The sequence below is a fragment of the Dipodomys merriami genome, unplaced genomic scaffold, assembly GCF_024711535.1.
Source record: "Dipodomys merriami isolate MVZ:Mamm:240054 unplaced genomic scaffold, mDipMer1.0.p SCAF_48, whole genome shotgun sequence".
Taxonomy (NCBI): Eukaryota; Metazoa; Chordata; class Mammalia; order Rodentia; family Heteromyidae; genus Dipodomys; species Dipodomys merriami.
The window spans coordinates 203,732-218,218 of NW_027206046.1; the positions used below are offsets into that span (position 1 = coordinate 203,732).

A 14,487-nucleotide genomic window follows, 5' to 3' on the forward strand; every position below is an offset into this window, starting at 1 on the left:
AAGCCATAGCCAGGGAAGGGGCCTTATCTCCAAAAGGCTTTATCAGGTATGTGGGTGTCACAAAGGGCCAGAGTGGGAGGCCAGAGGAGGACAGTGACAAGCCCTGGGGAAGAGAGGTTGCCCCGAGGGCTCAGGTCAGAGGGTTCTAGCCTCTGATCCACTCCCCCTTGTATGTCTGGGTTTCCTTTCCCTATGTCAGCCTAGGGCCTGGTCCTAGAGACAGAGGTAAGCTTTGAGGGATTTGGTCTGTACCTGGAGAAGCAAATAAAAAAGCTTCCCTTGAGAGGAAGAAGGACAGGAAGTATAGGAATGAGCCACAGAGCGGGTAGCATAGGTGGGGCAGAATTTCTTTCTTTTTTTTTTGGTCGGTCGTGGGGCTTGAACTCTGGGCCTGGGCGCTGTCCCTTCAGCTCTTCAGCTCTAGGCCAGCGCTCTACCACTTGAGCTACAGCGCCACTTCCGGTTTTCTGGTGGTTTATTGGAGATAAGAGTCTCACGGTCTCTCCTGCCCGGGCTGGCTTTGAACCGAGATCCTCAGATCTCAGCCTCCTGAGTAGCTAGGATTACAGGTGTGAGCCACCAGCGCCCGGCAGGTGGGGCAGAATTTCTGCCTGCAGTGTTGCAGGTCTGGGTCCTCCTCTGAGGGCAAAGGCAGTGTGGCTTTTGGCTGCCAAGGGGTTAAAAGGAATGACTATGCCTCAACAGGCCAAAGAGGGCCCTGCATCCAGCCAGAAGGATCTTTGCAGGAGAACCCCTTAGGAGCCATCAGCTCTTCACCTTCCTGATTCTAAATATATGAGGGGGCTGCTCCAAAGAAGCATGCGTTATATTTGGGGTGCTATGGGCTCCAAAATCCTTGAAACTGCGAATGAAGCTGCGCGTGTCTACATGTGTGAGCGTACAAACTTATCCCAAGCTGGAGCCTCACAGGAGTCCGTAACGCAAAATGTGGGAACACAAGGGCTGGGAGGAGCTGGAGGATTCAAGTTCTTGCACTGACAAGGTGAGGAAACAGTGACTCAGATGGGGGTTTGTCTGAGGCCACATTGAAGCTGGGCTTCCAGCATCTGGCCAGATCCACTTTTGGTGGTTAGATGTTCCTGCTACGGCCCTGAGGTGGGAATGTGCCTGCAAGGCCTAGAAGTAACATGGAAGTCAGCTGTGTAAGAGCAGACTGTAACTGGGTACTGGTGGCTCACACCTGTAATCCTAGCTACTTAGGAGGCTGAGATCTGAGGATCAGGGTTCAAAGCCAGCCTGGGCAAGAAAGGCCGTGAGACTCTTATCTCCAATAAGCAACCAGAAAACTGGAAGTGGCACTGTGGATCCAGTGGTAGAGTGCTTGCCTTGAGCTGAAAAGCTGAGGGACAGCGCCCAGGCCCAGAGTTCAAGCCCCACAACTGACAAAAAAAATAAAGAAAAGAAAAAAGAAAGAACAGACTGTAGAGTCAGTCACACAGGCCGCTGCTGGGTCTTCAGTGTGGGCACCAAGTGACTTGGAAGCCTGTGGAGGTTCTGGGCAGGTCAAGGAAAGTTGTGCCTTCTGTTTTAACAGGCTCTTCAGCTGTCCTGTGGAGGGTGGCCTGCAAGGACAGGAGGGCAGTAAGAACTTTCCCAATGGTCTGATGAGAGGTGGTGGTGGCCTAGACCAGTATGGGGAAGGGAAGAACTAATACTTTGTAAAGGGAAAGACAATATGACTTCCCGGGGTCTGGATGTGGGGTGAGAAAAAGGATTCAGGGGGTATAGTAATAGGACTCGACTCTAGGGCTTAGGTTTTCACCCCCAGAATGGGGAGGGGGGAGGACCAGGGAGAAAGACAGACAGGCAGAGAAACACACAGAGACATATACAGAATTTGAGTCAAGGTCAAGTCCCACTCTTCGATGGACACAGAGAAAGAGATGGCAAAGCAGTGGGGGGAGGAGATGGATTATATAGGGAGGGATCACAGTTTGCTTGTAGACATGCTGAAATGCCACTTAGACTTTCAAATAGAAACCAGTCTCTGAGCCTCTGTCCCTTGAAAGATCATCTGACATGGTCATGAGTGGCCCAAGGAAAGAAGTTTGCTGGGTGTGGGGGTCATGGCCAGTGAATGGGCATCTTGTGGCAGAGATGTTGGAAGCAGGGTGGGGTTAGGGGTGGGCTGACTCCTCCGAATTCTTTGGGTTTCTTTCTTAGTCTCTAAGCTTCTTCCTTGGCCAGCCCCACCAGACCTGCAGTAGAGCTGGTGTCACGTCTGGGCCCGAGGCTGAGGAGAGTGCAGGGCCCAGGCTGCATGGCCATGACCTCATCACATTTCTCTCTTAACACAGTCAGAGGAACACGGGCCCATGGGGCAGACTCTAGTTCAGGAAGGGGACTACTCTGAGGTCTAAGATCTGAGCTCTGGTTCTGGCTCATCTATTCCTTGGTTCATATCTGTACTTGGATTTCTCATCTGTCCAGCGAACCTCATCATCAAACACAGGGCCTTGCAGGTGTCTGGATGGCAGGCCTGGTCACACACGTCCTTCCCAAGTGGAGGCCCCGCCTGCCCCTCATCTAGAAGGGGAGGTAACAAATTCCCTGGACAATAGAGTCCCAAAAGAGTAATACTTTTATTCCCATCAGTGCTGCTGAAGGGCTTGACCTTTACAAGGAAGTGTTAGGAAAACAAGGGGTGTGAGGCCACGGGAGCCTCCGTTCTCACTGCCTCCAGACCAGGGCTGAGGGCTTGCCCGGAGGGGCTGGCCCTTCGAGGGCTTTTCTCAGGTAGGGCCATCTCAGACAGGAGCAGGAGGCTGGGCCAGCAAAGAGGAGCCCCAGGTGGGCTATTTCTTAGCAAGTGGTCCTGAGTGGTCAGCGCCCCACGGAGGCTTCCCGGGGCCCCTGCTGGCTCCGTCTCTCCTCCAGTGCCCGGCACACCCACATGGACACCACGGCTGCATTTCCATCGTTGAACTGCACGATGAACGGGTGGCCCTGCAGGGAAGAAGAGCAGATGTGAGACCAGTGCCCATACGTCATACGGAAGAAAGCAATCCATGGTTTGCTGGCAGCCTACAGCTGATGTCTTTCTTTCCTTCTTTCTCTTGCCTGTTTGTGTGCCAGGCCTGAGGCTTGAACTCAGAGCCTGGGTGCTGTTTCTGAGCTTTTCTGCTCAAGGCTACCATTCTACCACTTTGAGCTACAGCCCCATTTCTGACTTTTTGAAAATAAGATTGAAAATAAGATTCTGCCCGGGCTGGTTTGAACCACAATCCTAAGTAGTTAGGATGACAGGATTAGCCACTGGTACCTGGCTCTGATTTCTTTTCTTTCTTTCTTTTTCTCCCTAATACAGTATGATAAGGAAGGCGGCTTTCAGTTCCATTTCTCAGCCTAGGTAACTGGGGCCCACGGTGGGACAGTAAGCTGCGGGTCTGGAGCTTTCCTCATCATGTATCTGCTCCCTGCTCTGCAAAGCTTGAGGGTGCATCTGTCTTCACTCCATGTTCTTGCTGGCTCTTCTTTGGCTCTGCATCACTTCTCAGATACTCGGTTAAGGCCCACCCCCTGTGTGGCCAGCTTTCCAGTCTGCTGCTGCCTAGGGACCAAACATTCATCCTGCCAGACGCTTTGTGAATCCCTTTTTATTTTTTTCTTCTTCTATGGGTTCCCTGTAAATAAATCCCAGCCTGCAACTGGAGGGAAGGGAAAATGGGCCAAGAGAAGGACGATGGGAAGAGGCATGCTTTGGCACATGTGGACCATTCAAGGCTGCGAAGTTGACTTTGGAGGGGGCCAATTCTGTTTCTACATGGCCTGTCTTTGAGAGTAACCTATTTAGCCCACAGACAGGCCAGGCTATATTTAGTACCAAGATATACACCTGCAATCTAAGAGCCACCTGGGAGTTCTCAGCAAGTGAAGAAGAAAGCCGTGACAGGCACAGGGCCACCCTGGCAACAGGTGGCAGGCAAAAGGAAGACTGGTGAAGTATTCTTTTCCTTCTCCCTAAGTGGCTTCTTGCCTAAGGAATTTATATCCGCTGGCGTTCTGGTCTACTAAACATGTTGTAGCCAGCAGAGAGACAACAGACCCAGAAAGCCACAGTGGATGAGCAGAGCACAGGGAGATGAGGACTTCCTGTGGCAGCCCCCAGCTTCTGTTCTTGCCCTGCTTCTGACTGTGACTCCCTCTTATTCCCAATCCCAGACAGGGATTTCAGGGGCTGTTTCCTAAAACACCTGGCCATGATCTGCAGCTGGGCAAATAGCCAGGCCCTGGGAATGTGCTCAAAGCCCCATACTTGCAGGCAATAACCTCACATTCTCTCCAGCACAGCCAGGAGGAATATGGCCATGGTGCTCCAATCCCAGCAATGGCAGGAGCTGCAGAGGGCCAGGCTGGGGCAGGGAAAGGGGGCTGCACAGGGAAAGGGGGCTGCACAGTTTGCATGGACCTCAGGTGAGACTGAGATGTCTCTGGGGACAAGACAAAAAAGGCCAGGACTTTGCAGCCTTGGCTGTGTCCCCTCACAGTCCTCTCCAATTCAGGTAAGGGACATTGTCCTGAGGAGCAAGAGCATGGATCTAGCTCAGAGGAGCTGAGAAGCTCAGTTCTGAGGGTGCTTGGACACCTGGTACAGATTCCCAAGGTCATGGTACAGCCAAGCTTGGAGCCCAGCTGGGCGTGTCCTGTGACTTGCTCTTGGCATTCTGTAGGGACTCTGTCAAGCCCCAAGGAAGCCGAGGCTGGGAGGGGCTAGGGTAGATGGGTGACATAGACCTGGGTGGGGGCTAAGGCCTTCATATGTTCTCTTCCCCCATATATGCCTACTGTCTGCCTGCTTCCTCTGATGTCTGCCTGGACAGGAGATCTTCCTTGAAGTCCAAGTGTCCACACTTCTTCTCCCTGAGGCTCAGGAAAGGTGACCTTGTGCCCTCCCAGAGTATGAAGGGAGAAGCTGTGCTTAAGCACCATGGGCCCCTCCCACATCCCCAAGCCTGGGGTAATTCAGTGTCACTTTCGCCAGAATGCCCAGTGACTTTGGAGCCATATGCTCTATCTCTGTTTGGAAACAAGCAGAGTGGAACGGCAGGAGGGGAATGGAGGCAACACAGGCATTCCTCCACCTTTACAGGAAGGGCTGATGGTAGTTAGGAGGCAAAGAATTCTGCCCAGGCTGCTGGACCTCTCCTGTCTCCCTTGGCTGGGAACTGTCTCCCCTGTCCTGGATGTGGCTGACAATGTGCAGTGTCCTCGATGCTTTATACCACCCTGCCAAAAGTGACTTTGTCTCTGGTCACTGCCATGTGGTTCAGGATGGATGCCTGTGGAACAGAGAACCTGGGAGACAGGAAGACAGACAGACAGCATGCCCACAGCTCTGTCTGCTGAGCCTGGTAGAGTGAGTACCACGTGAGGGCTGCAGAGACTGCTGGCCTCCTGAACCAGTTTGAGAGCATGCTCATTTCCTGCACTCTCACAGGGACAACTGCAACAATTCATCCAGCGTGGCTCCAACTGTTTGGGCTCGCAGACTTTGTCACAGAGGATGGAGACAGAATAAAGGCAAAGAGGCAGGACAGGCTCAAAGTGGGACATGGCACAAGTGGGATAAACCAACAATCAGAGACAGCCACTAAAGCAGCAGAGAAGCATGAAGTGGGTGCTGGAAGCTAGGTGATAGTGGCTCACACCTATAATCCTAGCCACTCAGAAGGCTGAGATCTGAGAATCATGGTTCAAAGCCAGCCTGGGCAGGAAAATCTAAAAGCTGGAAGTGGGGCTGCTACCCAAGGGGTAGAGCACTAGCCTTGAGCAAAAAGCTCAGGAACAGCACCCAAGTCCTGAGTTCAAGCTCCAGTACAATCACACCCACACACACACACACACACACACACACACACACGAGGGCACTATCTCACACACACACACACACACACACACACACACACACACACACACACACACACACGAGGGCACTGGTGATACTTCAGTATGCCATAAAATATGTGGCTATCCAATGTGTCCCCAGCCTGGCTGCTGTGTCTGGCTCTGGCTGGAGCTGGGTGCTCCATCTCTAATACTCTACTGCTGATAGCCTGAATTCTGGCTTGTGTAACTGCAAGGAGATGCCTTCCTGAAGGAAAGCCTGGAGTCTGCAGGCCTCTTGGTTTGGCTAGAGGTCAGGAGGAGTTCATGTGGTAGTCTCTGTCCAGTTGCCACAGTTCAGTGATCACTCAGTGACACATCACTATCTGTCATTAGTGGGGCTCAAAGTTTCATCCTAAATAGGAGTTTACCAATTTGTGGTTTCTCATACATTCGTTTTTCTTCATATAATATCTTTAAAGAACATCATGTTCTTTAACATCATGCATTTGAACTGTCAAGTAAACCTTTCCTGTGGACATGGCAGGCCCTCATGGTGCCCCTGGCATGGTAGAGTGCTCTGTATGCTGTGCCCACACCTCCTTACCACACTCGCTGTGGTTAGGCTTTGCTGGATACTCACTTGAACCCTCCCCAGATCCCCAATTTTATTATTTTACTTATTTTGTGTGCAGATGTTGGGACGTTGCTTAAGGCTGGTGCCCTACTACTTGAGCCACAGCTGTATTTCCAGCTTTTTGCTGGTTAGAGATAAGAGCCTCATGGACTTTGAAGCATGAGCCTTACATCTCAGCCTCCTGAGTAGTAAGGACTACAGATGTGAACCATTGGTGTCAACCAGAGCTTCCTCTCCACCCCCAGCCCCCAATCTGGAGGCTTGAACTGAGGGCCTGGGTGCTATTCTTCACATTTCAGACTTCTGGGAGCTAGGATTATAGGCATGAGTCACTGGTGCTCGATAAAGCTCCCCAGTTGTATAGACAAAGGAAAGTAAGGTTCAAGGAAACCTTATGATGCAGGGGAAGGCCACAGGGCTAGAAAGTAACAGAGGTTAAGGTTTAAACCCAGGATGCTATTCCACTGTGAAACATCATGCCGTCTGCTGCCTGCTGGTGTTCCCTAAAGTCAACTTCCCCCCACTTGTGACTTCCCTTTCCTCTGTGAATACTCAGTACCTACTATTCAATTAACAAAATTAAGGTGGAAGAAAGAGGTAGACTTGTGTCCTTGCTCTTCAGATTTTTATATGTCTGGTACTGCTAATTATTTAATACTCAGCAATTCTAGTAAGCCTTATTATCCTCATTTGACAGATGAGGAAACTAAAGCTGTCCATAGGGCTTATTCTGGCCATCACACTGCCTTTTCAACTCAATTCAGGGCAGAAGGGCAGTCTGGCTGATCCCACTCCTAGATCAGGAGCCAGGATTCTGGCTGATGGCACCAGCTTCCCTGACCATAGGGCGACAGAGACAAGAACCTGGGAGGCAGAAAGAACAATTAGAAGCGGGGCTCCCACTACAATGCCACCATCATTGGAGCCCTTCTTTTTTTTTGGTGGGGGGGACCGGTCGTGGGGCCTGGGCCTGGGTGCTGTCCCTCAGCTCTTCAGCTCAAGGCTAGTGCTCTACCACTTGAGCTACAGCTCCTCTTCTGGCCTTTTCTGCTTATGTGGTGAGGAATCGAACCCAGGGCCTCATGCAATTGAGGCAAGCGCTCTACCACTGAGCCACCTTCCCAGCCACTTAACCACTAATTTAAAAAAAAAACATAAAGAAGTCTGTATTAACAATTCTGTTATTGATTTACTGTGGTTTGCAAGGGAATGTTGATGAAGATTAAGTGTATGGGAGCCTGAAATGTGTTTTCTGTGGTGGTGTTGCAAGTCACATGCAGGGTGAATGACTGACACATGTTTTATCTGGTTACAAATAAGCCTTATGAAGCCCAGTCTGATTCACTGTGGAGGAGGGCAGACACTTAGTTATAAGCTTTGTCTCTGAGTTTCCAGGAGACTTGATTTGATTCAGCTCAATTTACTACAGAGGTGCCGAGGGTACCAGTGTGCCTGGACCTCCTAAACCAGCCTTGAAGTTCTAGGTCTTCCTTTGGTACATCCACAACTATTTGGCTTCCTTAGACAATAAAAGAACCCCCAAAAGGCTAAGGAAGGCACAGCACCCAGACCTTGAGTTTAAGCCCCAGTACCAGCACACACAAAAAAGGGGAAGAAATATCAAAACCTCAACAAATTAAAATTCACCCTAATGTTTAATTCAAGGCAGAATGATCATATTGCTTCCAACTTGGCATTTATACAAAACATCAAGCAGTGTATTTCTTACTGAGAGTTACTTTGAAATCTAGAATCATTTTACAATGCACTGGTCACTTACATTTATTCAACCCAATTATCTTGTACTTAAGACTAATTCTAGCAAGCATTATTTCACTAAGTACAAAAGAAATAGCCAATAGAAAGAGGAGGAAAAGGGCTCTTTTAAGGGAAGAAAAAGGTAAGATAAGAAATGATATATATCAACACACTACACAACAGAATTCGAACACATGTGCTAATATCAGGAGACACTATAAGACATTAAAATATCTGTAATAATGTTCAAAGGAATTTTCTTAAAAAGCTAAATTCTGATGCATGTAGCCTAGTTATGAGTACAGAGGAGTGTTTATTTAGGAAAACCTCTTTTTGTATGTATGTTGATACCAGGGCTTGAAGGACCTCTTACTTTCACTTGGCTTTTCTGTTCAAAACTGGTATTCCTCCATTTGAGCCATAACTCCACTTCTGTTTTTTTTTTTGGTAGTTAATTGGAGATGAGTCTCATGGACTTTCCTGCCCAGGCTAGCTTTGAAATGCGGTCCTCAGATCTCAGATTCCTGAGTAGCCAGGATTATAGGTATGAACCTCTAGTGCCTGGCTAAGAAGATCTCTTAATTGTAGTTCCCCTCTTCAAGTTTTGATTTTATCTAGGATTTGCTTCAGTTATAACTACCATGGATAGTTTCAGAATAACTTCTGAGGACTGGGAAGGTGGCTCAGTGGTAGAATGCTTCCCTCCCATGCATGAGGCCATGGGTTTAATTCCTCAGCACCACATAAACAGCGAAGGCCAGAAGTGGCATTGTGGCTCAAGTGGTAGAGTAGTGGCCTTGAGTTGAAGAACTCAGGGACAGCGCCCAGCCTAGAGTTCAAGCCCCATGACTGGCCAAAAAATAAAAAAATAAAAATGAAATAGCAAATAATTTTTTAAAAAAGGAATAACTTCCATGAAGTAACTCATTCACTAATACTGAATTAAAGATGTGCTATTATACAAGTTTTCAAACACTAATTCATTCAAACACGAATTCATCCATTCCTTCATTTGTCCTACAGGGGGTTAAATTGGGGACTTGCACTTATGGGGCTGGTGCTCTACCATTTGAGCCATGTCTTTGGCTTGGCTTTTTGATGGTTATTTTGGAGATGGGGGTCTCACGGGTTTTTTCTGCCCAGGCTAGTCTCCAACCATGATCTTCAGCCTTCTGAGTACCTAGGATTACAGATGTGAACCACTGTTGCCCAACTGGAATGCCAACCTTCAACCCAGGAAAAGCTCTGTTCACTGGCAAGCACTGTGATGTCACAAGCAGACACAGGCCTGCTTCCTCTAACTCAGCAAAGAAATATGGGGCCACATAGGGACCAAGTTTATCTTGGCTTCCTTTGCAGAGTTTGATTACTTGTAAGATTTATGGCCTAAGTGGAAGGGGGAGGGAAATCCAAGAAATATCTGGATGGGTAGATTTATAATCTCATCTTGTCTTTATAATAACATTAGGAATGACATCCTATGACATAATCTTGGAATGACTGCAGGGCAGCTCAGAAACTCTGTGGGAAGTTTTATATTTTGGCTTTGGAACATTTGGTGGTGGCAAGGTCAGGTAGGAAAGGACCAGGGAAATGAGCCAGAGAGACAGAGAGTGAGTGTCAGCTGCTTTAATTTTCTGTGTCAACTCTGAAAATTAGATAAACAATGACAAACCAGGCTTTTAAATGAACTTGTCACTTCTAGTTTTCTTGATACAGGGTAACATTTTTCAAGTCCTAGGAGTCCTAAAGACAGATTTAACCCCTGAGAGGCTTACCTAAGTGTTTGAAAGTCCTTGTGTCTGAAAACAAAGGATTTACTCTAACTCTATAGTTCCTTTTTTTTTCTTTTTTGGTCAGTCTTGGGGCCTGAACATTGGGCCTAGGCACTGTCCCTCAGATCTTCAGCTCAAGACTACCACTCTACCACTTGAGCCACAGCTCACTTCCAGCTTTTTCTGCTTATGTGGTGCTGAGGAATTGAACCCAGGGCCTCATGCATGCAAGGCAAGCGCTCTACCACTAAGCCACCTTCCCAACCATATACTTCTTTTTTTTTTTCACTCGAAATCTTTTTTTTTTTTTTAATAAGTATTTTTATTGTGAAAATACTGTACGGAGGGGTTACAATCACATGGCAAGGTAATGAGTACATTTCTTATCCAACCATACACTTTTTAAAATTAAAAACTATCTTTTAAATTTACATACTCTTCTCACAACAATTAAGTAGACTGCTTAAGCCATATGGTCCAGCCTCTTGAAGGATCTCAGCTACATTGTTTTTTCTTTTCTTTCTGTCACCTTTTACTGCCCAGACCAACCTGACCATTTATCATGGTTCTTCTCATGTACTAAGGATTCAATCAAGGTCCTAGGCACAACAGAGAAGCTTCTCCCACTGAATCTCAAGCCAAGTGCTTTTGCTGTGTGTGTGTGTGTGTGTGTGTGTGTGTGTGTGTGTGTGTGTGTGTGTGTGTGTGTGTGTGTGTGTGTGTGTGTGTGTGTGTGTGTGTGTGTGTGTGTGTGTGTGTGTGTGTGTGTGTGTGTGTGTGTGTGTGTGTGTGTGTGTGTGTGTGTGTGTGTGTACTCAAGACTTCATGCTCACTAAGCAGATACTCAACCACTCCAGTCCCTCCAGTCCTTTGAAGTTATTTTTGGGATAGGGTCTTGTGTTTTTGGCCTACGCCAGACTCCTATCCCACATAGCTGGGATGAAAGGTACACACCACTACTGGCTGAGATGAGAGTCTGGCTAACTTTTTAGCTCAGGCTGGTCTTGAACTTCAGTACTCCAACTCTCTCCTTCCTGAGTAACTGGGATTATAGGTATGAGGTTCAACACTGAGTGGAACTGCGTTAATTTTACATGCTCTGTGCTGTTGAGTCTACACTGCAGCTATGGCATACTCCCTGGTGTGGAGGGGGAAGATCAGTGAATCTTTCTACCCTTACTAACTTTGTTATAGGGATATTTATTCAATATAACCCAGGCTCAATATTTTAATTAGGAGGAAGAAGTACCTATGTTCACAGATAGCAGCGTCTGATCAAGACATTCACCCTGCAGAATGTCTTGAGTCCTTTTTGGTACTGGTTATTTTAATTTAATTTTTTTTTGTCATGGGGCTTGAACTCTGGGCTTGGGCGCTGTCCCTCAGCTCTTCAGCTCAAGGCAAGTGCTCTACCATTTGAACCACAGCCCCACTTCTGGTTTTCTGGTGGTTTATTGGAGATAAGAGTTTCATGGCCTTCTCTGTCCGGGCTGACTTTGAATGGTAATTCTCAGATCTCAGCCTCCTGGGTAGCTAGGATTACAGGTATGAGCCACGGGCACCCAGCTATTTTAATTTTTTAATAAAGTTTTGTGCCAGTACTTGGGCTTGAATGCAGGGCCTAGACATTGTCTCTTAGCTTTTTTTCTCAAGGCTGGAGCTCTACCACTTCAGCCACAGCACTACTTCTGGCTTTTTGGTGGTGAACTGAAAATAAAGAATCTCAGGGACTTGCCTTCTGGGTTGCTTTAAACTGCAATACTCAGGTCTGGGCCTCCTGATCATGGCTCAAAGCCAGCCTAGGCAGGAAAATCTCTTAAACTCTTATCTCTAATTAAACACCAAAAAGCCAGAAGTGGAGCTGTGGGTCAAGTGGCAGAGCACTAGCCTGGAGCAGAAAAGCTTAGGGACAGACCCTGAGTTCAAGCCTCAGGACCAGAACAAAAAAAAAACTCTAGTAGCCCCAGACCTTTCACAAGGAGACTGGAAGTCCCAGGAGCAAGGCCTGTGCTTATGACCACCTAAGGTCTAAGTTCTGTAAAATCCATCATTCTCAATGCTCAAGGAAATTTATACACCTGACACAGGCTCAATGCTAAATGTGTCCCACTTGGATAGTTTTTTTTCCTGTTTGTTTTGTTTTTTAATGTGACAGGCTGGTTTTATGTCAGCACACAGGTAGCAAAATGGACCTCTGCCTTGCATATATCAAAGATTCTCCCCTCTTGGGGCCAGTCCCATCCCTGAGCCTGTAGCTTGAAGACCCAACTTGCTTCCTATGCAATACAGGGCCCAGCCAAGTTCTCCTGGGCTCAGAATTCCATGTCACAAAACCACAAAATAGAAAAAAGGAATCCCAACTGTTGCACTCATGAACAGCCCACAGACAAGACCGCAGTGCCCTCAGACAGCATTTCAAATACAGTTTATTAGTGTGTGATATGAAAAGGGTATTTTTATTGCATGATATAATGCAATGGGACCTTGGGCGCTCTGTGCAAAGACCTCACACTCAGAAGTGTAATGAACCCGTAGTCCCAAAAACATTATACTGTACATTAACCTATCATTAATGGCACATTAGGGCTAGGGGCATTGCACGCTTGCTGGTCAGGGCTCCATCAGGACAGTGTTGAGAAAACCACAGTCTTCCCAGGCTTAAAACAAATAGAGAAAATAAATATTCCTGATGTCTACAGGCAGCTTTAAAGGAAGTTCAATCCCAGCTCTGCCCTGCAATTTCCAAGCCTGCATTTTTTTTTTTTTTTTTTGGAAAGAAAGGAAGATACACAACAAACAAAGGGAAAAGGAAATGGCTGTCTTGTCTTTTACCCCCAGCTATTGGCTAAGCAACCTCAAAGCTGGCTGGACAAGGCCGAGAGCACATGGCACCTTGGTTGTTGGATGTGCATCTTCTTGCTTTCTAGATGGTAAGTCAAGGCTCAGAAAGACAGTGAAGACAACATATCCCCCAGAAACACAGTTTTACAAAGGAAAAGAAAAAGTACAACTGGCCCAAAAGCATGAAAAATCTTTTATCCTTAGACTTAATAAAAAAAAGGCAAATTAAACAACTAATAAGATAGTTTTACCACTGGGACAGATCAAATTCACAAAGATTAAAGTTTGATAATCTATTATCAGAAGAGATGGAGAAAAACTGGCATTCTCACATTTATTATACTAAAAATGTATCTATAGAGTGTGTTGATAACAAAAATCTAGAAATGGCCAAAGTGTTAATATAATGGGGTCATGGTTAAGTATTTATGGCAGAGCCACATTTTGGGATACCAAGCAGTCAGGACAAGGGAGTCCTTTACAGGATGAACTCAATAAAAAAACCAAAGTGCAAAATAAAAGTAATGAAAGATTCTAGGATCTACCAGCTATGGACAAGCATGCTTGTCCCTGGACAGCAGGGCTGGGGATCGAAGCAGCTAGAAGATGGGGAACTTAGTGCATACCCTTCTGTGCTAACTGAATCTCAGCCATATTTTGTAAACTTAGTTTATAAGCTAAACAATAATGAAGACAGGAATAAGCATTTTGCAGGAACCTACAGTTTTCTACCTCACATGTTAAGCGATTTATATACTTGATCTTGTTGAAGCTTTCACAGAAAGAGAAACAGTGTGGTGGTCACTATTGTCCCTATCAAAAAGTAGGAACTCAAGTTTCAATACACTTGGGTGATCTTGCCCACCTACCCTCATAAAGAAATAAAGGTGGTGTGTGTGTGTGTGTGTGTGTGTGTGTATGTGTGTGTGCACGTGCGTGTGTGTGTGTGTGTGTGTGTGTGTGTGTGTGTAAGTACTATGGCTTAAGCTCAAGGCTTAAGCACTGTCCCTTAGCTTTTTACCTCAAGCCTGGTGCTATACCATTTGAGCCACACCTCCACTTCCTGCTTTTTACATTTTTACTTATGTTTTTGTTGGTTGAGGGGATTGAACTTGGGGTCTAGGCGCTGTCCCTGAGCTTTCTTCACTCAAGGCTAATGCTCTACCACTTTGAACCACAGAACCACTTGCAGTTTTCTGGTGGTTAATTGGAGATAAGCATCTCATGGACTTTCCTGCCTGGGCTGGCTTTGAACCCCAATCCTCAGATCTCAGCTTCCTGAATAGCTAGGGTTACAAGCATGAGCCATTAATGCCCAGCTCACTTCTGGCTTTTTTGTTGGCTAATTGGAGATAAAAGTCTCATGGACTTTCCTACCTCAGTTGGATTTAAACTGTGATCCTTAGATGTCAGGCTCATGAGTACTTAAGATTACTGGTATGAGACACCAGCTCCTGGCTTGACATAGATTATTTGTAAAATAGAATTATTTCCAAACTTGATATAGCAATGGCTACCTTCCGGAGCAAAATCTGGGCCATCTGGTAGTGACCAGAAGGTGCATGTGTTAGGGGGGTGGGGCAGGGAAAGGCAAGTCTAAACACCAATGTTGGCTGAAGTTGAATTTGATTT

General features: G+C 46.8%; 1 protein-coding gene across 4 annotated transcripts in view; it reads right to left on the minus strand.

Moving 5' to 3' along the window:
* Positions 1–2,584: 2,584 nt before the first annotated feature.
* Map2k5 (mitogen-activated protein kinase kinase 5) overlaps positions 2,585–14,487 on the minus strand; it is a 269,496-nt gene continuing 257,593 nt past the window's right edge. For all 4 annotated transcript variants that reach the window (XM_069995057.1, XM_069995056.1, XM_069995058.1 and 1 more), the window contains one exon: positions 2,585–2,967. In XM_069995057.1, the coding sequence (XP_069851158.1) occupies positions 2,845–2,967 (123 nt within the window). In that variant the 3' untranslated portion in view covers positions 2,585–2,844. The remainder of the gene's footprint in view (positions 2,968–14,487) is intronic.